The following is a 27,402-nucleotide window of genomic DNA, read 5'->3' as shown; positions in this document are numbered from 1 at the left end:
TAGGGAGGGCGGGGTGTCAGAATGGAGACGGAGGACAGGAGGAGAAAGGTAGAGAGAAAAATGCCAGGGGGAAACATAAAGCACATGTAGAAATCAGGCCCCCCATTAGAAAAAGTACTCAGAGAACCTGTATGCACACATGGGAGAGATACTAAAGTTGCCATGCTGTACACAAAAAATATGCATTTTGGACATGTCTTAAGAAAGAAAAGTCTTCAAATCTGGCGATACCTGCTTGCTTCCCCCTATGAGTGATAGCCAGAATGCCTTAACTATGTCATCAGTGCTGGAAGACATTAGAACAACTCATATATTTAGAACTTACAGTCTGGATGCCCAAGTCTTATGACCAGTGCCACATTTAACACTATAAACACAATTTACAAGCGACAGAGTCACAGCCTCCCAGAGAAATTACAGAAGTTGACTGTGACAATGGCATCAGGTTTACGATTCACGAGGCATATGGCCAAGTACCCCACCACACCCGAAGGGCGTATGGATTGACTGACAAGTGCATATCCTGTCTGTTATTACACTCATAAAAAAATGAGTAATGACTGCCTGATTTCAACATCCATTCCCACATTAAAATTCAAGCTGGGCACTGTATAATAGTCTTCCTTACTACCATCCATTAAAGAGAATATTTGTTCCTATGATGAAATGGGGCCTCCCCAAAACGACTCTTCCTTCAGCTGTGTGGGGCTGGTCCTGCCCCTTCCTCATGGCCAATTTCCTGCTCACACCACCTGCGGGGAACAAGGGCCACACCTCTAGGTTTACAGGCTGTGTCTCACCTCCGAAAGTGGCACCTCCTTCCCTGTCCTATGAGTGGTAGCCCTACACCAGCCCACAGAGGCACACGCTCCATCATGACTATGGTGGGAAGGAATCTTTGGGAATCACCCACACAGAGTGGCTGCCATCACAAGTGCAGTGTCACTCTCTTCAATTACCTCAGCACAGTTTTCTCACAGATGAATGTCCTCTAGGCTTTGCCTGGACAATCTCTCTTCTCTAAGGTGGCAGGCTTCTCTATTCCCCAGAAGTGAGCTGGAATATGCAAGGTCTTCAAAAAGTTCAAGGAAAGTGTGAATTATGAACAACTATGCATGAGCTCCGAAATGTTTTTTCACTGGGATCAGCAGGTGACATGGTGGTTGGGGCACTGGATTCCCACATGGCCATGGTTTGAGTCCTGGACCTGATGGCTTGAAAATTACACTGGGCACGCGCATGTGCATGCCCAAGATCCCAGGAGGAGAATGGAGGAGGTGAGATTATAGTGTGGCTGCCCTCCTAGAGGGTGATTTCTTATTTTTCCTTTCTCTGTCTCTGTCAGCAAGTGCATGTACCCTATAGTGGAAACCACCTCCCCAAAAGTTTTGCACCAAAATAAGCTCATACTTTATCATTATTATTTTTTAAAATTTGCTATAGGATATGTGGGCTCACCAAGAGAGAGAAAGTGAGAAAGCAAATTGCCAGGCCTAGGACTCAAACTGCAGTCGGCTGTTAACCACCTTAACCACCATGTCATCTGCTGGCCCCTAAGCTCCTACTTTAATTCCATGTGTTCATGAGCTTTCTGACGTCCCCTCAGACTGTCTTAAACACAGCGTCGCTATTTCCACTCTTCTCAACTCATCCTCAGGCTTGGACTGAGCATTTCAGGCAATCTTGAAGTTCCTGGGAAATTGGGATTTTTCTCCCACCCCAAATAAGCACACACCCCTGACTCTGACCTTGCAAGTTATTATGAAAACCATGAATTCGACCAATGTAGTGGTTAGTCCCTGGGGTTTACGCCACCAAACTCAAATGAATCATCTCGACCTACTCAGCTTGGGTTTGCTTCAGTCTTTTTCTTTTTTTTTCCCCTCGTGACCTCTGACCCTCACTCTTTTACATTTATTGGGGTGGCTCATTTTCTCCAGCCCTTTTACTCTAGGTGACCTCATCCTAACTTCTTTTCACCTTGAATTTAATGCTTCACTTCAAACTGGTAGACCAGGATGAGAATTCCTGCCTTCACAGAAGCGATAGCTATTCCTATATTCCATTTTCTCCCACGTTGCTGACAAAACTACAATTCCATCAGCATAATCAAAAGCCCAAACAGCACCTAAGATTCCTTATCAAGGAATGAAGAGACATTAACATTTAAGAAGTTGACAATTTATACTATAGAAGTCAAAAACAAGATTGAGACTTTTTTTTTTTCTTTCTTTGGTCAAATTAAAGTAAATGAATAAATAAGAAAAGTTAAATAATTCTTAAAAACATGTATTGGATTGTCAGCAAAGTCATGATGCATTTTTCACAGAAAAACATATGAAAATATGTCATGATTTTCCCACCATCCTATATTCTAGGAAAAGTCTTAATAAATTATATATCTATACCTGTATAAACATTTTACAATAACAAAACAAACATAAGTTTTAAGGCTGTCTAAAAATAAAAGCCTGATAGGTGAGCAGTACATTTAATCTGGAGTGATACGTTCTTTGAGGTAGGTCTGAAGTGCATGATAAGAAGACCCCTGCCTCCTGTTTATTTTGAAGGTTGCATAATCTAAGGGAGATCTCGGATTTTGTTTATTAAGAGAAAAATTAGTCAGGGCCAGCAGGTGGATAGTGGACTCCCACAGGGTCAAATGCAGTTTAAGTCCCAGACTTGGTGGCTTGAAAATCATGCTGCGTGTGTGTGTGTGTATGTGTGTGTGTGTGTGTGTGTGTGTGTGTGTGTGCGCGCGCGCGTGTGCGCGCGCGCATGCGTGCCCAAAATCTCACAAAGAGAATGGAGAAGAGACTAAGGTGTGGCCATGCCCCCTGGGTGGTGATTTCTCACTTTCCCTCTCATTGTCTTTGTCTCAGTTTCTCTCTGACAAGTGCATGTGCCCTATGGCAAAACCTTTAAAAAGGAAAAAAAAAGAAAGGAAAAAAGAAAGAAAGGAAAGAAGGAAGAAAGAAAGAAAAGAGAAAAAAATGAGTCAAGTAATTAGAGAAAAACTGACCTATTGAAATATGAAGGCATATATAGAAATGACAGTTAATGAGTCTTAGAATAAATAAATCAAGTAATAGTAATCTATTTAAAATTTATCCCTTGTTCTGTTTTTCACCTCGAGAGTATTTTTAAAAAGATATGTTATTTTATTTGCCAGAGGGTGTGTACTGTTGCCAGAGAGAGACAGAGAGACAAAGAGAGGAAGAGAAGGCACCCTCATGGAGAACAGTCACACCACAATCCCTCCTCCTCTATCTCTTCCTCTTTTGGGGTTTTGGGCGCACATACACACGTGCTGATGTGTTCCTTAAGCTGACAGGCTCAGACTGAAACCCACGGTCTGCCATGTGGAATCCAGCCACCTTAACTACCAAGCCATTGGAGCTGGCCCTGTTTCCAGAGCACCTTAATCAAATTTCTTTTAAGTCATTTAGAAGCTAGAATAGGTTTTTCTTTGCCATAAAACAACTGGAAAGCCAAAAAAAAGCCAGCACTATATTATCTGAGCAAGTTAAATGGGGTGGCCCAATCCTATCTACTGAATGAGGCTGGAGAAGTGGCTGAAGACATCCTTCCTCTGAAGGACAAACAGGGGAACAGACCTGCTTGAGGGAGGGCCTGGGAGATGTCAGGAGGGGACGCTTCCTTCTAACTCTGCTGACTACAAATGTAAGCCAGTGGGCAGCCATGGCGGGGCCTGGAGCATGGTGAGTGCAGGGGGAAGTGCATCACCCCAGCCCACCTCCCCAGTGGGTGCAAGTCTTTCTACAAATCCAGGCCTGAATTGGAGTAGATGAGCAGAAGTGAGTGACCTGGGGGGGGGTGTGTTTCCAGGTTTCCTTCCTCTTTCCTAGTGACTCACAAACCTGTTGGGGTCCCTTCCTTTCCCCTCAGTTTTCTTCCTGAGACTGTTCCCCACTTTCTCAGCCCTTTCCCCAGTCTGGCCTCCCCAGTACAGACACGTGGGATAACCATTTCTACACCTGACCTCTTTGGAACATGGGCCACAATCTTTAGTTTGAGCACAGTGTCCCAAACGTTGCTGTATTTAACCACACAGCTTACCAAATACGTTTAAAGCTGTTGCTGAGGAGACGTGAAACTGGTAAGGTCAGCAGACTAAAAGCTAGCATGTCCCTTCATAGACTGTATCAGATTGTCATGGAAAATGCAAATGTTAACCTAAAATACAGTTTTCAGGGACTTCTTCCAGTGAAGAAATATTTACCAAATGCTGATCAATTTCCATGAAAAAAAAAATCAAAATCACACTAAATAGATATAAAATGAAAACCAAAGGCCTTAAAAAAATCAACAAAAGGGGGAACCAGCAGTTAGCATAATGGCTATGTCGCTGGACTCCCATGTAGTCGACTGCGGTTCAAGTCCCAGACTCGGTGGCTTAAAACTCATGCTGGGAGCGTGTGCGTGCGTGCCCAAGATCCCGAGAGGAGAATGGAAGAGAAGGGATTGCGGCATGACCATCCCTCCTGGGGGGTGATTTCTTGCTTTGTGTCTCTATCTCTCTCTCTGTCTGTCTGGTGAGCCGCGATTGCGCCCTATAGTGAAAAAACCTCTCCCAAAAAAAAAAAAAAAAAAAAAAAAAAAAATCAACAAAAGGGCTTCTTCGCTCTAAGAAAAATGTTCAAGTGTTAGCAATCCCTGGACCGGTGGATCTCACCTCTAGTGAGCTGACCACATCATGCAGTATTTTATAAAAGGAGGGATGCCCACACCGTGTTTGGATTTACTGCATGACAGCCTCTAGGAGCAGGTGTAGGGCAGTGTGTTTAAAACAAAGGCTTGACAGATGACTCCAGACACAATGAGAAGGAGAACTGCCCAACAGGCTGGCTGAGCTACACTTCTGCTAGGCTTCCATCCCTGTACCATGGGATCTTTTGAATTTGGTTCAAAATTTATTTATTTATTTATTTTTCGTTAAGGAGGGAAGGAGGTATTTCAAAAGAGTCTCAGTGCTGTGATCCTCTGCCCCAGCCTCTCAGATCACAGAGATCTTGGGCACATGCCACCATGCCTGGCCTATTCAACTTGGTCAAGAACCTCAACCAGGGCTCCTATTTGGCCCCAGCCTGTGCAAGTGGGCCCATTACTTTCGCTCAGCAAATAAAGTGCTGGACAAACATCTTTACTCTTACTCCTTTTTGGAGGGGGGTTTGTTATCAGGGGTGTGTGCTTGCTGGAGAGGAGAGAGAAAGAGACACAGAGAGAGGGAAAGTGAGAACTCACACCTCCCCAAGGGGTGTTGTGACCATGCTGTAATCCCTTCTCCTCTCAGGATTTTGGGTATGCACTTGAAGACTCATCCCCAACCTTAGGGCCTGTCGTCAGTGCTTGCATTTAGAGATAGAGACCAGTTCAGGTTGTAGAACAGACAAACGTTCTACAATGGAATGCCCACCTTGCACATTATTGATTTGTTTGAGAAGCTCAATATTTGTTTTATTTCTGCTTTGCTTTATTTGTGTTTTGTTCTGGCTCATGTGCTTTCAAAGTAGTCATATCAGAAAGTTTTAAGCATGAAAAACTATTATTTTGTTTTATTAAATCTGCTTATTAAAAACTGATAGCCTTGGGACCAGCAGTTAGTGTAATGGCTATGTCGCTGGACTCCCATATGGTTGACCATAGTTCGAGTCCTGGACCCGGTGGCTTAAACTCATGCTGGGCGCATGTGCATGCATGCCCAAGATCCCAAGAGAAGAATGGAGAAGGGATTGCTGTGTGGCCATCCCCCCTGGGGGTTGATTTCTCGCTTTCTGTCTCTCTGTCTCTCTCTCTCTCTTTCTGGCAAGTGCATGCTCCCTATAGCAAAAACCTCTCAAAAAAAAAAAAAAAAAACAACAAACCCAAAAACCTGATAGCCTTTCCTTTCTAAATGTATGGATAACTTAAAACATGTAGAGGAAAACTGAGGTGTTGAAAACATTACTACAATTTAAAGGATGTGCAGTATGGGGCCGGCAGGTGGCATGATGGTTAAGAGTGCTGGACTCCCACATGGCTGACCATGGTTTGAACCCCGGACTTTGTGACTTGCTTTCTCATTTTCCCTCTCTCTGTCATGCATGCTCCGTCCCTCTCTGGTCAAATTAAAATGAGTAAATAAATAAATAAAATAATTCTTAAAAAAAGACGGGGATGCTCTGTAATGAACACATGATGGCAACTGCTGTGAGTTTGTACTGAAGATGCATCTCTTATATTCTGATTGCTACACTCTTAGTTCCTTTCTAAAAGACTGGGGTCAAAATATTCCTTGGGATAGGCTGTCATGCATTTAACCACCAGGCCCCCCTGCTCTGGCCACACTAGCCCAGGGAAGGAAAGAACGGGGGGTGGGGCAAAGGCAGCCATCTGTCTAGAACCTCAGGAGGACTCCCATTCACCTGCCTGGACAGTAACCAACCATTGGTCTGGACTCTCTCTTGGGAATTGTAAATGTGTGACAATGAAGCTAAGGGACAGGCAGACTGAAGTCAATAAGTAAAACCAGTATCTGAAAACCAAGAGTAAGCCAAAGCAACAAGGTTGGGCAGAGAGCTCTAGATGAGGTAAAAACACTGGAAAGAAGCAGGGAAGAAGAGAGAGAGAGAAATATAACAAATAAAGAGTTATAAAAATGGAAAGCCTAGGAATGGCCAGCCGATGGCATGGTGGTTAAGGTGGTTGGATCCCACATGGCCAACTGTGCCATTCAAGTCCGGAACCTGGCAGCTTGAGACACACACTGTGCGTGTACCTCTGGCTGCCCAAACCCCCAAATGAGGAAGAGATGGAGAAGAAGGGATTGTGGCATGGCCGTCTCCCATGCGGGGTGCTTTCTTGTCTTCTCTCTCTCTCTAGTGAGTGACTATGACCTTTGGCAAACAAACAGATGGATTGTTGGACTCCCACGAAGTCAAATGTGGTTTCAGCCCCAGACCTGGTGGCTTGAAAATCATGCCAGGCCCATGTGTGTGCATGCCCCAAATCCCAGGATGAGAACAGAGGAGAAGGGATTGCAGCATGGTCACCTCCTTGGGGGGTGATTTCTTGCTTTTTCTCTCACTGTGTCTGTCTCTCTCCAGCAAGCACACATGACCTATGGCAAATAAATAAATAAATAAATAAATAAATAAATAAATAAATAAAATAAAAAATTTAAGAGCCCTAATAACAGCAAGGCTATTATAACCTGAATGATGTAAAACACAAAAACTGTAACATTATTAATAATCTTATAATAAAACCCCATCATCTGTGGAGACTTAAAAGAGTGTAAAATAATGCAAGGTGTCGTGAACAAAGAGCAAAATACAAAAATTCCACTCTTTGGGCTGGCAGGTGGCATGGTGGTTAAAGGTGCTTGATTCCCACATGGCCGACCATGGTTCAAGTCCTAGACTGCTTGCTTTCCCTGCTTTCCTTTCTCTCACTCTCTCTGTCTGGTCAAATTAAAAAAAAAAAAATAACAAATGGAATTAAATAAATAAATAATACTTAAAAATCCCAAACCAAACCAAAACAAAACTCCACTCTTTTACCAGATAACATCAGTGAGCCTGTGACCAGAAGGCTGCTGGGGGCCTGGACTGAAGAGAACTGTCTTTGAAGCTGCCACTTGTAAAGAGAATGAGCTCTATGTCTCTTGAGACCATGGAGGACCAACGACAAGATAGACTAGACTCAGTCGGAAATGCTAAGCTCTAAGGCCCTTTAAGGAAGACTCAGGAGGGTATCTTACCAAGACAGACAACAACTGAAAAAGTTACAGAAAAAATAGAAGCAACAGAGGGCATTTGTATACCTAAGCAGGATTTTTCTGACATAGCTGAGCTTTACATTTATTGTAAAAATTTCCAAGAAAAGCAATCTCACCAAATGTGTTTACGTGTGTGTGTATTTCTGGGGACAGATGAAGTCTTGGACCTAATTCCTGTACCGCTTTTGTTTTTAGATATCTTCAGCCATGAACTAAGACACCAATTTGTTAGAGTTTTGAAGGGAACTAATAAAAATGAAATGTACATATTTATTACAAATTATAATCACAATAGTTACAATTTGGAAAAAAAAATCAAAGAGATAGGGACAGCAGGTGGTGGGATGGTTAAGGTGCTGGATTCCACATGGCCAACAGCACAGAGTCCCAGACCCAGCAGCCTGAAAAACACACCAGTTGTGTGTGCATGCCCTAAATCCTGAGAGGAGAAGGGACTGTGGCATGGCCATCCATCCTGGAGGGTGATTTATCATTCTTTCTCAATCTCTCTGGAAGCAAACACACCCCACAGCCAAAAGAAAAAGAAAAAGAAAATCAAAGTCATCTAGTGAATCTTTTAAATTTTATCAGCTTTTGAACCAACCCTGAGCCTTCCTCCATGAAATTTTATAGAGAGAAAATATCCGTTGTTTCATTCAGCAGTTATATTACTATGACAATTAATATGCCTTATTCACACACAGATTCTAAACACATACTTTTCACTGAGTTATAAAAATACGTTATTTCCCTCTCGTCTTAACTTTTCTAAAGTCCAAAGGAAACTCCTATTGTGAGTAAGCAAGGGAAATACTGCAAAACAAAATCCAAGGAACCGTATCTCTTCATAAAACTCGGTACTCTCAGGCTTTCAGAATGTCTACGACTAGAGCCTGTTTTGTCTCAGGAGACCCTCAGAGATATCGAAATTGTTTTCCTTATTGGATTTCCGATATTAAACCTGCTCCCTGGCTGATGTCGATGTCCCTCTCTAGACCTATATCGTGTGTGTTCGTCCGTGCCTGGACCCAGTGGCAGCAGCTGGTCGCTGGCCAGCAAAGCCAGTTTTTCACAAGTGAAAAGACCTCTCTGAGTTTGATGTCTCAGTCAGCATTCTGCCATTCTTCAGTCTCTCGGTATTTTGTTTTCCACTCACTTCCCCATTTCGCTTTTTAAAGGATTTCCCTGCTGGCGACTTACTGATGACCCTAGTTCCCCCACCAAGCTCCTCCTTCCTGCTCAGAGACCACACTTTCGGCCCTTGTGTGTCCGACGCTTTCTCTCTTCTGTTCTCTAGCTCTATAACAGGGTAGACTGAGGCTCCCCTTGTTTTCAGCTCAAAATTGTGAACGCTCTTGTCTTTAACTTTTATTGCAGCACTGATTCGTATTACTAACGAACTAGAGAAGGCGGGGTTAAGTAGTGGTGCTGTGGGGGTGCAGTGGTGGTGCAGCTGGACCCACCCGGCAGGAGTGCCAGGTTCAAGTCCTGGGAGCTCCCTGGGCATGTCAGGCACAAGACTGCCCATGACCCTGGCCAGCTGGGACTGAGAGTGGATTGCCACACAGGGGCCCTGCTGGGGGTGCCTAGCTCTCTGTCTCTGTCTCATGGACTTAATGAATACATGAACTTAAAAACATAGACATGAAATAAATTAGAAAAGAAAAAAAAATCCCTAATCTTACTTCACTAACTCACTATTTTAAAAATAATTTATTTAATTCTATTTATGATGATGATTATTATTTTTGAATTTGCTTTAGGGCACATGTACCTACTAGAGAGAGACAGAGGGAAAGCAAGAAAGCAAGCCGCCAGGTCTGGGACTTGAGCTGTGGTTGACCGTGTGGGAGTCCAATGCCTTAACCACCATGCCACCTACTGGCCCCAAACTCACCATTTTTGCTATGCTGGCATTTCCTTCTAATCTCTTCACTCATGGAGATTTTTTCCGGTTAGTCATAATCACAGTAATGTAAATAATTCTACATACTCATTTTTCTTCACTATTTACTCTTTTCAGAAGTATTCTATGTCGCTTTAAATTTTCACGGCCATAATTTTGTTGGCTAGCTAATACTGCATTATGTGGATGCACTATGGAGCAAATACTTTCTGCACTTCGGTTCCACTGTTACAGGAAGGTCCAAGTACCTGCTTCTCTGAAAGAGTCCCTGACGTCACGTTGACTGCTTTCCTCTCTCACCTGCTGCCTTCTCCCCACCCCTTAAGAAAAACCATGCCATGTTCTGCTATGGCTGCTGCTGCGTGGGTCAGGGTCTTCTCTTCATGTGACATGTCTCTCTTCAAGTGGGAAAAAGGACCCCATACGCTGCCTTTAAAGGTTCCTAGGAGGGGCTGGCATGTGGCGTGGTGGTTAAGGTGCTAGACTCCTACATGGCTGACTGCGGTTTGAGTCTCAGACCTGATGGCTCGCTTTTTCACTTTCTCTTTCTCTCTGGTGAAATGTTAAAAATAACAATGAACGGAGGTAAATAAATAATGATTTTTTTAAAAAGTTCCTACTCAACAGAGTAAATGGGAATTCTGGAATTAAGGAAAGCTAGAGGTATGTGTTAGAAGTCAACTGGAACTAGAACGAAGAACGGGTTTTTGAGATGCCCTGTGGCTTGTCAAGTCTGTGTTTTTAAAGCCACAGGAAGCAAGATTGTTACTATGATTAGAGTCTTCATTAAAGAACTGTGAAAGTGGGCTTTTCCGCACATCAGCTGAAAAATGAAACAAGGGAGGAAGAGTTTAGAAAAGAGGAAAGAAAACTGAACTGAGACCCTTACGTTGCATTTTTCAGGCCGCTAGTGACAGGATCTCAGACTCCGAGTTCCTCATCTGGAAAATGAGGATGGCAATGGAACACCCTAAGAGTCCCTCCATGTTCCGTGGTCAGAGGGCAGGCAGGCCGGGAACTCCGGAGGACTCGGTCCTGGCCTGAGGGCTATTTTGCTTTAGTGCTATGTGCTATGGACTTTAGGAGGAACTCTGAAGGACCAGGACAGATCACCCTCTTCAGAACACAGCCAGAGAGAAGCGAAGTGACCAAGTCCTTTGGAGAGGCTACTCCAGAGTGATTCTCACATACACAGCACAATGGTTAATTCAGAGCTACTGACGGGCTGGCTCCACAGCCAGAGGGGCAGGTCAGCAGGCGGACTGAAAGCTGGAACTTTCCTTTCCACGTCTCTGTTGCCATTCTCACACCACCCACTGTCTTTTCCTTAGCCTGCAGCCTAAAGCATAGCAGGAATTTAAAGAAAAGGCACAGTGCTTGTGGCAGGAGGTAAGAAGTGGGTCCCGAGAGAAGGGAAGAGGCCGTTTATATTTCCTTTTTCTTTCTCTTTGAGTGATTTTTGCTATAGGGTGCATGTGCTGGCCAGAGACACAGAGACACAAAGCAAGAAATTACCCCTTAGAGGGGACAGCCACACTGCAACCCCTTCTCTCCCATTCTCCTCTTGGGATCTTGGGCATGCATGCACACGTGCCTGGCATGTGCAAGCCAGGTCCAGGACTCAAACCGTGATCAACTACATGGGAGTTCAGTGACATAACCATTCCGCCATCTGCTGGTGCGAAGGCCATTTATATTTCTGAAAAATACAAATCAACCCACTCTTCTCCCTTCCTTTGATTCTGAAGAGAAGGGCTAGTGTGGGGATATGGTCAGGTTGGCCTGCTAACCAGCCAATAGGGCAGGAAAGACTCGTTCTAAACTATTGTAGATTCTGTTTCCAGAGTCATGATCTTTCACAAAAAGAAAAGGTCTTCAGGGGCCAGCAGGTGTCACAGCGGTTAAGGTGGCTGGATCCCACATGGCCAACTATGCAGTTTGAGTCCTGGACTCTGTGGCTTGAAAAACACACCAGGGGCAAGTGTGTGCCTGTCCAAAATCCCAAAAGGAGGATGGAGGAGAAGGGACTGTGGTGTGGGCATCTCCACTGCCCCAGAGGGGTTGATTTCTCTCTCTCTTGTGAGCATGTGCACTCCACAGCAGAAAAATTAGAAAAAGCCTTCCAGTCCCCATGAGAGTACCTACTGTACACTGCAGGTGATGATGGCTGGGGCTTTGTGCCAGGAACAGAGACCTGAATCCCAACCCTGCCAGTCCCTAGGTTTGTGGCCTCAAGTTGGTTCTTCATACCTTTGCCGTGCCCCTGGTACCCCCAGGAACTCGGGTGTCAAATGGTCACACTCAGCATTATTGTGGGGCTTCAGTAGGCAGGTATAGTGCGGGCTCAGGGGAGTGCTCCAGACCAGCAGGCCCTCCACCATGCTGGTCATTCATTCATTCATGTCTCCTACAAGACATGACCAACACCCACACTGACGGCCCTTGGACATCAATGTGCCGTCCCCATTCTACTGAGAACAAAGTGATGAATGAACAGGTAAAAACTTGTCCTTGATGGCATGGATAATCTAGCAGAAAATAATAGCTAACACTAAATTGTGCTTATTATTATTGCTAGACCAGTGGTTCTCAATACCCTCAGAGGATACCTGGATGACCAAGCTCGGAGACATTTTTAGTTGTCCACACCAGGGGAGAACAACTACCACTGGTATCCGTGAACATACTTGGGATGCTGAGAAACATCTCACCAGGCACAGAACAGGCCTCTACAACAAAGCGCTATGGACCAAAAATGTGGAGGTGGGAAAACCTCGTTCTAAAGGCTGTGGATTACATTAATCCTTCGAACAATCCTACAAGGTAAGAATGGTAAGTATAACTATTTTCCTATTATTTTACAGTAAGTAATTACTGACAGTAATTATATATTATACAGTGCTATAACACTACATATTATACACATGTCTACAGTAATATACACACATATCTATATATGTATATATCGCACATATATATTATACAAGGGCATTTCAAAATGTTTGTGGAAAAATGGAACAAAAGTATGAATTTATTTTGGTGCTAAAATAATTCTGAAATCCATGTGTTGTTTTTCTAAATAATATGCATGTTCCATGAACTCTTCAAGATTCCTTCAGATAACATTTGCAAAATAATATAAAAATTACTTACAGATATTTTAAAATATACCATCCTAGAGTGTCCTTTTTTTCTTTTTAATTCAGATGGTGGGTGGGCTTTACAAAATAGATCGCGTTCACTTTACAGCTAATGGCTGTCCCCTTATGGGATCTAGATTTGATTTAAAAAAAAAAATCATTTATTTATTTATTTAATTATTTGGAAGTTTTTGTCCTTGGGTGTATGCACTCCCTGGGGAGGACAGAAAGCGAGAAACCACCCCCCAGGGAGGATGGCCATGCTGCGATCCCTTCTCCTCCATTTTCCTCTTGGAATTTGGGGTATTCATGCACATGTGCCTGGTGTGATTTTGAAACTACTGGGTCTGAGACTCAAACTATGGCTGGCCATGTGAGATCCAGCACCTTAATCACCATATCGCCTGCTATCCCCACTATTTACACTTTTTTTTTTCTTTTTTTGAGAGAGATATTTTTGCTGCAGGGCATGTGCACTCATCCCAGAGACAGAGAGACAGAAAGAAATACAGACAGTGAGAAATCACCCCCGTTGGGGGAATGACCATGCCACAATCCCTTTTCTGCCATTTTCCTCTTGGGATGCTGGGCATGTACATACATGAGTTTCAAGCTGTCAGATCCTAGACTTGAACCGCTGTCAGTCATGTGGGAGCCCACCCCCCTAACCATTACACCACCTGCTGGCCCCTCACCATCTAGATTTTAAATGGTCTCTCCTGTTCCTCATCATATGCTATAGGCGATCTCCTATGTCACATTGGTAACAATTCAGATATCAGAGCAAGCAGCATCGTAGTGTGGTACATGGAAAGGCCGGAACAGGCACCCGGGACGCAGGATCTGGCTCGTTATCTTGTAGCCTGTGGCATCTTTGGTAAGTCACGTAACTCCTGTAGGCACCAAGGACTCATCATCACCAAAATACAGGGCACTACTGTCTTTCCTGAGGACTCGGAGGGTTGCTGGCATAAAATGAAATGTGTGAAAGGGCTAGGGGCGCTGGGATGAGTTTCATCCGCACATTCACCACCACCAAGTACTGAGACAGGCACCGAGCAATTGCTTATTCACTCATTTAATCCCCACCACAGCCCCAGAGGGAGGCACGCTCATCATGCGAGTCCAAGTTAGGAAATGGGCACAGGGAAGGGTGACCTGCCTGAGGTGACCAGGTCAGAAGTGGTGAGCAAGGATTCCCACCCAGGCCATCTGGTTCCAGAGGATGCTCTCGGAACCAGCCTGCTGGCCTCCTTCTAAGTTGTTAAGGCATTTGGGACATACTCTTTTCTTTCTTTTTCTTTCTTCTTTTTTTAGAGATTTTTTTTTTTTTTTGCCATAGGGCACATGTGCTTGTTGGGTAGAGACAGAGATAGAGACAGTGATTTCTCACTTTCCTGGGGGGATGAGCACACTTCAATCCCTTTTCCTCCTGGGATCTTGGGCAGACAAGGGCACGTGCCTGGTGTTATTTTCGAGCAGACCACAGTCCTTCATGTGGGAGTCCAGAGCCTTAAAAACTACGCCACCTGCTGGTCCCAGGACATACTCTTACACTAGTGGTCTTCTGTGGCCAAGCTCACATGCCTTTTTATTTATTTATTTTTTTTCTGGTCAGAGGGCATGTGTACTTGCCAGAGAGAGAGAGACAGAGAAACGCAGAGTTAGAGGAAGAAAGCACCCTCCACGGGGCATGGTCACGTTGTAATGAATCCCTTCTCCTCCATTTCTCCCTCCTTTAGAGATTTTAGGCAAATACACATGCCCAATGTGTTTCTCAGGCCGCCAGGTTTGGGACTCAAAATAGTGGGGATCGTCATGGGTGATCCAGCTCTTTTAACTGCTAGGCCACAGGACTGGACCTACATACCATTTCTCACATTGCAAGAACATATTTGGATAAATTCCTAAATGTGGAACTGTTGAGTCAAATGGTATGTGTCTTTGCACATTTTATCGAAATAACCTAAATCACTCTCCACCGAGGTTGCATCCACTTACACTCCCACCTAAAATGCATACAGTCACCCTGGGTTGGACTCTTTCTCTACACTCAAATATTGTTCCAAAAAGGTTTTACCTTTGTCAGTTGGTCAAAAAACTATGTCATTACACTCTTACTGTGTGTTTCTCTCATTATGACTTGATTTAGAATCTTTTCATGTGTTTCAGGAACTAATTGTGTTTCTTGTATTTAGGAATGTTCTGTTTAGAGCCTTCACCTAGTTTTCTGATTTTTTTTTTCTTATGGAATTAAAAGAGTTCTTTATAAAATTAACCCTTTGTCTACAAATTGTAAATATTTCCTTTGAGTTTCTTCCTTTTGGTCTTTGCAACAATATTTGACTTGTAAGTAGTGTGGATTTGCTCAATTATTTGTGTGTGTTTATAGCTTCTGTTTTTATATCACACTGAGAAAGGTCCTCTCAACTTGGAAAATATTTTTGAAAAATCCATGTTTATTGTAGTACTTCTGAAGTTATTTTTCAATATTTAAATCTTTGAAGCCCCAAAGTCTACTATGGTGTAGGGTAAGAGTTTGGATTCACTTTCTTGTTTTCCAGATAGTTCACCAGCCGTCACAGGGCTTGTTTTCAATAATCTATCTTTTCCTCACTAATCGGAAATGTCAGCTTTATCACATGCAACATTTCCGGGTCTGTCTGACCATCAATAAACAAACACCACAGACTGTTTTAATTACTGTAGCTATATAAGATGCTTTACTCTCAGGTAGGGCTAGTTCCTGCATTACTTTTATTTCTACCATTTCCCTGGCTACTCTTTAGGAGATTAGAATTGTCAAATTTGTGCTTCCCTCAGAACCGTGTTTTCTTTATAAATTAGCTTATCCTTTTGGCATGTTGAATCTTACCATAAAAGCACATTGTCTACTTCTGCACTTCATTCTAGTCTTCTACCCTCTCCCATCTTGGTGAGTCTCTGTAACATCGAGAGTCTCTTCTCCTTCATCACATTTTCTGTATTCTTTTTTTTTTTTTTTTGAGAGGTTTTTGCTATAGGGCGGGTGCGCTCGCCAGACAGACAGAGAGAGATAGAGAGACAGAAAGTGAAAAATCACCCCCCAGGGGGGATGGCCACACCTGAATCCCTTCTCCATTCTCCTCTCACAATCTTGGGCATGCACACACATGTGCCCAGCGTGAGTTTAAGTCACTGGGTCTGGGACTTGAACCACAGTGAACGACATGGGAGTCCAGCGACACAGCCGTTATGCCAACTGCTGGTCCCTAGAAATGTATTCTTATCTGGTTGCTGTTATCATATATAGTTCTTATTTCTCAAAAAACATGGCTATAAAAACTGTCACCTAGTATTTCATATAAAAAAAGTCACTCAATTTTGTTTTCGTTTGGTTAAGTGCCCAGTTCCTGAAACTTAGCAAACTCGGCCTGAAAAGTTCATCAGCACTTCACCCTCACAACATCTCTCTCACTCTGTATCTCTCTCTTTTGTTGTTGAGATTCTTAACACAGGGCACATGCGCTCACTGAGGAGACAGAGAAATAAAGCAAGAAATCAGCCCCGAGGAGGGATGGCCACATCAAAATCCCCTCTCCTCCATGCTCCTCTTGGGATTTTTGGCACGCACACACATGTGCACTGCATGAGTTTTAAGCCACCAGGCCCAGGACTTGAACCACAGTCAGCCATATGGGAGTCCAGTGCCTTAATCACTACACCACCTGCTGGCCCCCATAGCATCTGTCTCTTTCTCTCTCTCTCTTTTAAGAGTTTTTTGTCATAGAGAGTATGCACTCACTAGAAGAGAGACAGAGACACTGAAAGGGAAAGTGAGACATTGCCTCCCATGGGGGATGACTACGTCACAGTCCCTCTTTCTACATCCTCCTGGGATCTTGGGCCTGCACACACACAGGCCCAGTGTGATTTTCAAGCCACCGGATGCAGGACTCAAACCATAGTTGGCTGTGTGGGAATTCAGGAATAGAACCACTACACCATCTGCTGGCTTCTGAACTTATCTTTCTTTAGCTCCAGTTAAGAAAAACTTTTCTCCTCAATGTTTGGCCATGAATATAGTACTTATTAGATTTTTTAGAAACCCCTGTGTCGTGTTAGCTTCATCTTTGATTTGGGGAGTAGACAGATCCTGGTGGTATTACAATGATCTCAGTTAAAGTAAAAAACGCAAGTCTTACCTCCTAAATTCATTCCAGCTTGAAGACATTTCTGAAGTCTGCAGGCAGGACAGTTCTTTCGTCGAATCTTATCAATGATGCAGTCATTTCTTCCAGCACATAAATAGTTGTGTTGCCCTGATTTAAAAAGAATAATAAAAAATAATTAAACTAAAGGCTACTGTACTAGTGCAAAATATTCATTTGTATAATCAGAATATGACACTTCCTCTTTTCTATTCACAGAGCTCTTTCATAAATAAGTAAATAAGTAAATAAATAAATAAATAAATAACAAAGAAATGTGATTTATGGTTAATAAAGAGAAGGGGATGGTCAGCTTAATGCAGTTGACATTAGATTACACTTGCTAACACCACATTGATTTCTCAGCAGGTTCTCTTATAAGTAAAGCCAGATTCCTGCATTGTTTGAATTATTTTTTTTTCAGAGAAGTATTTGTTATAGAGCTCATGTGCTTGCCAGAGAGAGACAGAGAGAAAGTGAGAAATCATCCTCTAAGAGGGGTGGCCATATTGCAACCCTTTCTCCTCAATTCTCCTCTTGGGATTTGGGGCACACATTCACATGTGCCTGGCTTGAGTTTCGAGCTTCAGGGTCCAGGACTCGAACCGTGGTTGGCTATGTGGTAGTCCAGCACCTGAACTACTATGCCACCTGCTGGCCCCTGTTTGAAAGTTTTGGATAGCTGCACAGGTTCAGATGCTCGCACAAGTTTCCCACAGACATCACAACAGCACCAATCAGAACAAAGGCTCCACTGCAGCGATGTCAGCCATTATGCCTGCCACCGTTTACTCATGAGGTTTCATAGGGAAGACTTATATATGACACAACTGCAAATGTTTAACCATTTCATCTATGCACCAATCTGGAATGAAAAATAATCAGAGGTAGGCACGACATAGGCTCAGAGAGTGGCATCTACTGGGAAAGTATGATATTAGAGCCTGGCTTTATTATTCATTTATTTATTTTCATATATCAACTGAGCATCTACCGGGTATCGGCACCACTAGAAGCACTGGGGAGACAGGGAGGAACAAGGCAGACAAAAGTCCACACTCTCATTAACTTTCATTCAATTTGGGGAAGACAGACAATAGTCATGGTAATACAAAATATAATACAGTGCATGACACATAATAAAATAATGATATATGTAAAAGAAATAGATAATAAAGATCCTAGTAATAAATGTTAGGGAGAAACCAAAGGTGAAGAGCATATAGCACAGTGGAGGTGGAGGGTGCTGAAATTTTAGAGTGCACAGGAGTGGGGCTCATGGGAAGGTGACTTTTAAATAAAAACCTGAAGATCTTTCAGTCTAACTATGTGGACATCTAGGGAAGAAAAGATTAGGTTGTTGCATACATTTTTGCATAGAAAAATACATCATGACTTTCCCGATGACCCAATATACAGGCAGAGGAAAAGACAAATGTGGCAGGGGCCAGGGTTGGAGGGATATCTGACTTGTTTTAGGAATGGCAAGGACACCAGAGTGAATGAGGAGAAAAGAAAGAGTAGAAGATAAAGAGCTTCTGGGAGCAGGTCCCCACAGCACCTGAGAGCTCATATTACAGCCTGGCCTTTCCCCTGAGAGAGAAGGAAGCCACCAGACCAGAGTGCTCTGAGCATAGCAGTCACCTGATGTGATCTACGATCACCCTGGCTACTGTGCTGAAAACGGACTATGCTGGACTAAGGACACCAACAAGGAGTCCGGGGCAGGAGGCTACATTACAACCTAGGGAGGGATGAAAGTGGGTTGGGTCGGTGGGGTGTCAGTGATGGAGGTGAGAAATGGCCAGATTCTATGAATTCTGAAGGTAGAGCCACTAGGCTTTGCTGATAGACCAGTGGAAAAGAGGAGATGAGAAACCATAAAGATTCCTGGGTAGACCAACTAGAAAAACAGAACTGTCATGAGTTAAAATGGAGAAAATGGGAGGGGCAGCAGATGGCATAGCAGTTATATTGCTGGACTCCCACGTGGCCAATGATGGCTTGAGTTTTGGACCTGGGGGGCTTGAAACTCTCACTGGGTGAGTGTACATGAGTGCACAAAATCCCAGGAGGAGAATGGAGGAGAAAGGACTGTGATGTGGTCATCCCTCCTGGGGGCTGGGGTGGGGGGGGTGGATGATTTCTCACTTTTTCTCTCACTCTCCCTCTGGTGACTACACATGCCCTAAGGCAAAATTCTCTATTTAAAAAATGGGGAAGACGGTAGAAGACTGAGGTTTATGGATAATTACCCCAGTCTTGGAGATGTTACGTCTGAGTTTCCGGCAGTGAAATATACAGGTTGGAGGTTAGGAAGAGGTGTGAGTTGGAGATATAGTTAGATTCTGATTGGGTTTTTAAAATTTTTATTTTAATTGCCAGAGGGCATGTGTGTGTGCCAAAAAGAGACAGAAACAGAGGGAGAAAGCAAAAGCTCTCTTACAATGGGCCTGGTCAACTGCAACTTCCTCTCCTCTTCACCATTCTGTCAGGATTTGGGGCACACATGCAAGTGCAACTGACTTGAACTGTAGTCAGCCATGGATCCAGTTTCCTTAACCACCAGGCTACGGGGCTGATCCTGTGGTTGTTATTTGAAGTTAGGAGACTGGATGAGATCCTATGGGAGGTGAGCACTGACTAGAAAGGGAAGAGGTCTAAGGATAGAGGGATGGGTCACTGAAAATATGCAAAGGAGAAAAACGATTCTCAATTACCATAATATAGTGATTCTGTTAAAGCACTCTCTCCCACCTACTACCATGTTTCTTTGGTTGAAAATTATTAAGCAAATTATAGTAAATAACACTAAAAATAATGTGTATTGCTTAATGTAATTAACATAATTTCATTGAGAACATGCTGTCTCTAACACTGTAGTAAGTCTCAGTACTAATACTAAAACAACAGTAATAGAATATTGAAAGAAGTTAAAGTAAAGAAACAAAACCCTACTTTATAATAATCTAATGCCTTTACAAAAATGGAAGGTGTAGATAATTACACAAAAGCAACCAATATCCCTGGTAAAAGGCAGTAACTGATTAATATAACATTTGATAATATTGCGTAATATCTTACAGAAGAGGTTCCCACTTTTAAAATAATACTTTAAGGCCCGACTAGTATACGTTATTTAAGCCTTACAACAATCCTATGACACAGGTGAGACAATGATTACTGCTGCTGGGTTGGTGGGAAAGTCATGGCATGTTTTTGCATAGAAAAATACATCATGACTTCCCCAACAACCTAATATATTCATAAGAAGAAACCCAGGCTTGAATTAGGAAAGTGACTACTGCAAAGGTGGAATGGAGGCCGAGCCACAGTGGCAACAGTGTAAGACTCTGTGATGGTGGAGGTCATATAGAAGACTGGGGTTTAGTTCTCAGGTCAACCTGTACAGGCTGGACATACCTGAAAAGGATGGGGGTGGATCTTGGCATGAGACTCCGTTGAGGGATTGTCCTGCACATGTACATGTTCTTGCACTCTCTATCTCTCACTCAATAAATACATAAATGAATAACTTAAAAAAATAATGGAGTGGCCAGCAGGAGGCACGGTGGTTAAGGTGCTGGACTCCCACATGGCCAGCCATGGTTCAAGTCCCAGATCCGAGGACTTGAAACTCACACTGGGTGCATATGCGTGCATGACCAAAATCCCAAGAGGAGAATGGAGAAGGGACTGAGGCGTAGCCATCCCCCTGGGAAGTGATTTCTCACTTTCCCTCTCCCTGTCTCTCTGACAAGGTTGCACATGTCCTATGGGCAAAAATCTCTCTCCCTCAGCCCCCTCACCCCCAAATAGTAGAGCTGGAATCAGAATTCAGAAGGTATGATCATATTGCTATGCCTTAAGGCCAAAGGGTTTTCTAAATGCCAATCTGCAATATAATTTACTGGTGATCTAATGGGACGCTAAAAGTGCTCTTCGGAAATGAGAAGCAAAGGAATGTTCGTTGACTCAAGTGCACTCTGCTCGTTGATTCAAGTGCACCACCCCACATTACCACGAGCAACCAGCAGTACACGCTTTTTCCATGATGTGAATGAGACCGAATACAAAACCTAAGATTTCATCCATGACTCGCATTGAATTGAATAAATTTTAAAGTCCAAAAAAAAAAACTAAATATAATTTTAATTTGTTTTAATTAAACTACTATTTATGGAGGAACTCCTATGTGTACAAAACCACAGACATTTGCATATGATGGATCTGATGTCAAGTTCTTTCCACTTGAGTACATTCACAATAAATATGACGAGGTCTTTCAGACTGTAGGCAAAAAGAATGCCTAAAAAATGATAATGCCTGAAATACACTCTACCAGATTTTCTTCTCTGGGTGTTTAAAAACACAGACTTTTAAAAGCTGAGATTGTTCCACAGGGATGATTTTTTTAATGACTACCCCTGAAAACTCAATGTTACAGCAACGACTGCGGAATTATTTCCTTCCTGGTATAACATTTCATCTTCTACAAATAAGACAAGAAAGTTGTAAGGAACTATCGCAGACCTGTCATAATCATTTTCAGACAATTCTGTCATTTATATTTTTAGTTGTGTAAGCATTAAAGATATAAATTGCATCTACCAAAAAATGTAATGTGTGTCTCATCCCTTAATCCATTTTAAGACAACAATGACAAACACAACAAAAACAAGTGAATGCATCTAGACGACCTAAAAATGTTTGATCGTGTTCTTTTTTTTGAAGGCAGAAATTTGCTCTGCTGTGATCTTCCTGTCTTGGCCTCCCAGGTGGGACTAAAAGCATGTGCCACATCATCTGGCTCTTTCAGTGAGGGTTCAGTGAGGGTCTCATTATGTTACCCAGGCCAGCCTCAAGCTAGTGATTCTCCTGTCTCAGCCTCCTGGTTGCTGGGATTACAGCTGCACACCACTATGCCTAGCTGATATGTCTTTCCCCCACACGCATAATTTGCCATAGGGTATGTGCAATAGCTGGAAAAGGAGAGAGAGAGAGAGAGAGAGAGAGAAAAGAAGAAGAGAGAAGAGATGAGACAAGAGGAGAGGAGAGGAGAGGAGAAAGAAGGAAAGTGAAAAGGTGCCCACTAGCAGGGAGGCCACACTGCAATCCCTCCTCCTCCTTTTTTGGGGGAGAGGTTTCTGCTATAGGGTTCATGCGCTCACAAGAAAGACAGAGAGAAACAGAGAGACAGAAAGTGAGAAATCACCCCCCAGGGGAGATGGCCATGCTGCAATCCCTTCTCCTCCATTCTCCTCTGGGGATCTTGGGCATGCATGCACACGTGGCTGGTATGAGTTTAAGCCACTGAGTCCAGGATTCAAACCACAGTTGACTACATGGGAGTCCAGTGACATAGCCATTAAATCAATTAGTCCTTTATTTATTTTTTTCTTTTTTTTGGACTTCTCCAGTTTTCTCTCAGGATTTTAGGCACACACACACATGTGCCCAGCATGTTTTTCAAGCCATTGGGTCTGGAACTTGAACTGTGCAGTTGGCCACGTGGGACCCAACTGCTTTAAGCATACCACCACCAGCTAGTCCCAAGTCTGTTTAACACACTGCACTCTCTTAGTGCGGAAGTAAGGGACACTATTCACTATTGGAAGTCCACTTGAAAGTTCTCTGAGGTGGCCTCTAAGCAAGTCAGCCACTATACATCAGTCAGAATATACAGCCACAGAAATAATCCTGTGGTACAAATACACCCCTGTGGTAAAGTAAACAAAGATGCATTTCTCATTCAAGTTACATATCCATGAGAATTCTGGTCCTAGTAATGGCGGAATGGCTCAGTTCAGATAAATTCTCATAGATCTTTATAAACTGTCCACCACAAAAGTGGGGAGGAAGATTTGAAGGCACAAGGGAGTGACCAAAAGTAGGCAGAAGTTGAAGAAAAATGTTGAGAAGAGAATCTCCCTAAACAAGATTCATGTTTGAACAGACTTGGTCTCTGAGGCCGCCATATTCCAAGCAGTGCAAGGGAGCTGGAAGCCAAGAGAACAACCTTGGTCTTCATGGCCCAGAAAATCAGAGATCCGACTTTGGGACTGCCAGAAGAGCAGAAATTAAAGATGAAAATTCTAGAAAAGAGGAAGCGTGGTATGGGGAGGGGCAATGATACAGGGAGAGAAAATCCACACATAAACTCTACTGAAATTTGACTGGCCACTGCACTGAGCATGAAACGCAAAGGGTCCAGGTGTAAAACAACAACCGACAGCTGAAAAAGCAGAGCAGGTATTTCAGCTGCTGCTTACCATGAGGGGAGAGTTTGAATCTTTCTAAATTAGAAGGACTCATTAAATACCTCAGGCTTCTCATTGAAATGCTGTCAAGTTCATGCCCTAGGAAACAATACTATATCCTAGGATTAATACAAAAAAAAGAGAGACCTACACTTTAAAAAACATACAATGGGCAGGCCAGTAGCATGGTGGTTAAGGCAGCTAAATCGTGCATGGCCAACAGCATGGTTTGAAAAATATGGCCAGTCCTGGTAGCTTAAAAAACACAAGTATGTGTGTGCGTGCCGAAAATCCTGAAGGAAGGGAAAGATGGAAAAGATGGGATCGTGGCATGAATGTTCTCCATAGGGGCTGCTTTCTCATTTTCCCTCTCTGCCTTTCTTCAGGGCGTACACAAGCCTTCTGCAGAAGTAAAAAAAAAAAAAAAAGGCATGAAGCAAATACTCTTCAAGTTTAAGAAGTCTGAGGTGAACTATCAGTGATTTGACTACCAGATCAAAACTTAATACTCTTCAGAGAAACATAACAGAATCCAGGTTCTCCAGAATGTTCAGGACATCAAAACTATTAGAAAAGTATAAAAAGACAGAAGATAGTGAGCAAAAGTAAAAAAAAAAAAAATAAATTAGTCAGTGGAAACAGACTCATAAATGATTCAGAAGTTGAAATTAGCAGATAGGGATTGTAAAATTGGTATGTTAGAATATACGTGAAAAGATATCTTAAATGGGATAAAGAAATAGGGACTTAAAGGTTTGGAAATGGTAAAAAACAAAACAAATGCACAAATAAACACAAATAAAAATCAAAAAATCAAAAAAAAATCTCTAAAATGAAATATTTATTGGTTAGAATTAACAATATATTGGACATTGAACAAGACTGGATCAATAGAGTTAAGTAAATGTAAGCAGAACTCATCCATCCTGGACATAGAGGAAACAAACTGCACGTGAATGAATGAGGCTAGATCATGGTACGCAGCAGTAATACAATGCTCTGCAATGCTAGACTGATACGGGAAGATTCTGGGTTTGTATCCTGAAGTAAGTCACCCTGTATGTGCCAGTGTATGATCTGGGTGGATGAGGCTTGGAGAGAGAGAGAGAGAGAGAGAGAGAAAAGAAGAAGAGAGAAGAGATGAGACAAGAGGAGAGGAGAGGAGAGGAGAAAGAAGGAAAGTGAAAAGGTGCCCACTAGCAGGGAGGCCACACTGCAATCCCTCCTCCTCCTTTTTTGGGGGAGAGGTTTCTGCTATAGGGTTCATGCGCTCACAAGAAAGACAGAGAGAAACAGAGAGACAGAAAGTGAGAAATCACCCCCCAGGGGGGATGGCCATGCTGCAATTCCTTCTTCTCCATTCTCTTCTGGGGATCTTGGGCATGCATGAACACGTGGCTGGTATGAGTTTAAGCCACTGAGTCCAGGATTCAAACCACAGTTGACTACATGGGAGTCCAGTGACATAGCCATTAAATCAATTAGTCCTTTATTTATTTTTTTCTTTTTTTTGGACTTCTCCAGTTTTCTCTCAGGATTTTAGGCACACACACACATGTGCCCAGCATGTTTTTCAAGCCATTGGGTCTGGAACTTGAACTGTGCAGTTGGCCACGTGGGACCCAACTGCTTTAAGCATACCACCACCAGCTAGTCCCAAGTCTGTTTAACACACTGCACTCTCTTAGTGCGGAAGTAAGGGACACTATTCACTATTGGAAGTCCACTTGAAAGTTCTCTGAGGTGGCCTCTAAGCAAGTCAGCCACTATACATCAGTCAGAATATACAGCCACAGAAATAATCCTGTGGTACAAATACACCCCTGTGGTAAAGTAAACAAAGATGCATTTCTCATTCAAGTTACATATCCATGAGAATTCTGGTCCTAGTAATGGCGGAATGGCTCAGTTCAGATAAATTCTCATAGATCTTTATAAACTGTCCACCACAAAAGTGGGGAGGAAGATTTGAAGGCACAAGGGAGTGACCAAAAGTAGGTAGAAGCTGAAGTAAAATATTGAGAAGAGAATCTCCCTCAACTAGATTCATGTTTGAACAGACTTGGTCTCTGAGGCCGCCATATTCCAAGCAGTGCAAGGGAGCTGGAAGCCAAGAGAACAACCTTGGTCTTCATGGCCCAGAAAATCAGAGATCCGACTTTGGGACTGCCAGAAGAGCAGAAATTAAAGATGAAAATTCTAGAAAAGAGGAAGCGTGGTATGGGGAGGGGCAATGATACAGGGAGAGAAAATCCACACATAAACTCTACTGAAATTTGACTGGCCACTGCACTGAGCATGAAACGCAAAGGGTCCAGGTGTAAAACAACAACCGACAGCTGAAAAAGCAGAGCAGGTATTTCAGCTGCTGCTTACCATGAGGGGAGAGTTTGAATCTTTCTAAATTAGAAGGACTCATTAAATACCTCAGGCTTCTCATTGAAATGCTGTCAAGTTCATGCCCTAGGAAACAATACTATATCCTAGGATTAATACAAAAAAAAGAGAGACCTACACTTTAAAAAACATACAATGGGCAGGCCAGTAGCATGGTGGTTAAGGCAGCTAAATCGTGCATGGCCAACAGCATGGTTTGAAAAATATGGCCAGTCCTGGTAGCTTAAAAAACACAAGTACGTGTGTGCATGCCGAAAATCCTGAAGGAAGGGAAAGATGGAAAAGATGGGATCGTGGCATGAATGTTCTCCATAGGGGCTGCTTTCTCATTTTCCCTCTCTGCCTTTCTTCAGGGCGTACACAAGCCTTCTGGCAAAATTAAAAAAAAAAAAAAAAGGCATGCAGCAAATACTCTTCAAGTTTAAGAAGTCTGAGGTGAACTATCAGTGATTTGACTACCAGATCAAAACTTAATACTCTTCAGAGAAACATAACAGAATCCAGGTTCTCCAGAATGTTCAGGACATCAAAATTATTAGAAAAGTATAAAAAGACAGAAGATAGTGAGCAAAAGTAAAAAAAAAAAAATAAATTAGTCAGTGGAAACAGACTCATAAATGATTCAGAAGTTGAAATTAGCAGATAGGGATTGTAAAATTGGTATGTTAGAATATACGTGAAAAGATATCTTAACCACCACGCCACCTGCTGGTCCCCGTGAAAAGATATCTTAAATGGGATAAAGAAGTAGGGACTTATAGGTTTGGAAATGGTAAAAACAAAACAAATGCACAAATAAACACAAATAAAAATCAAAAAATCAAAAAAAATCTCTAAAATGAAATATTTATTGGTTAGAATTAACAATATATTGGACATTGAACAAGACTGGATCAATAGAGTTAAGTAAATGTAAGCAGAACTCATCCATCCTGGACATAGAGGAAACAAACTGCACGTGAATGAATGAGGCTAGATCATGGTACGCAGCAGTAATACAATGCTCTGCAATGCTAGACTGATACGGGAAGATTCTGGGTTTGTATCCTGAAGTAAGTCACCCTGTATGTGCCAGTGTATGATCTGGGTGGATGAGGCTTGGAGGTGGACTGCGGTGTGAAGACACTGCTGGGGGTTCTGATTTTCTGTCTCTCACAGAAGAAATAAATAAACTTTACAGAATAAATGAGTAAGGCATCCACGCCCTGTAGCACAAGCAGTAGCAACTTGTGTATAGTTAGAGTTCCGATGGACAGAAGGGTGAATAGGTCAGAAAAAATAGATGAAGACGTCCTAATTTAATTTCTGAAAGACAAATATAAAGAAAACAACTAAAGCATGGAGTTAAATTGCTGAACTACAACGATAGGCAGAGAATTCTTAAAAGTAATTAGCAAGGGGAAAAATTACATTGTACAGAAAGAAATGAGGATGATCCTGCCCCCCAAAAACAATTGAGGCCTGAACACATCTTTAAAAACTGGCAGTCTGTAATTCTATAACTAATGAAAATATTTTTTCAGAATGAAGGTGAAATAATGACATTTTTGGATACACAGAAGCTAATCTGTTGCTCGCAGAATTGTACTACAAAAAATGAAAAAGTCAGCTCTTCAGGCCTTAAAAAAAGATGATAACAAATAGAAATCTGGATATATAAAAAAGAAAGGAGAATTGGAAATTGTGTGTGTGTACATATATACATATGTATACATGTTTCGTGTATATA

General features: G+C 42.6%; 1 protein-coding gene across 1 annotated transcript in view; it reads right to left on the bottom strand.

Moving 5' to 3' along the window:
• Window positions 1-27,402, bottom strand: part of NR3C2 (nuclear receptor subfamily 3 group C member 2) — a 450,621-nt gene that overhangs the window by 89,864 nt on the left and 333,355 nt on the right. The window contains 1 exon segment of the mRNA XM_027769929.1: window positions 17,011-17,127. Within this exon segment, the coding sequence (XP_027625730.1) occupies window positions 17,011-17,127 (117 nt within the window).

Source organism: Tupaia chinensis, unplaced genomic scaffold (assembly GCF_000334495.1).
Source record: "Tupaia chinensis unplaced genomic scaffold, TupChi_1.0 Scaffold000098_1, whole genome shotgun sequence".
NCBI classification, from domain to species: domain Eukaryota; kingdom Metazoa; phylum Chordata; class Mammalia; order Scandentia; family Tupaiidae; genus Tupaia; species Tupaia belangeri.
The sequence above is the reverse complement of the archived record's forward strand: the minus strand, read 5'-3'. Positions and strand labels throughout refer to the sequence as shown.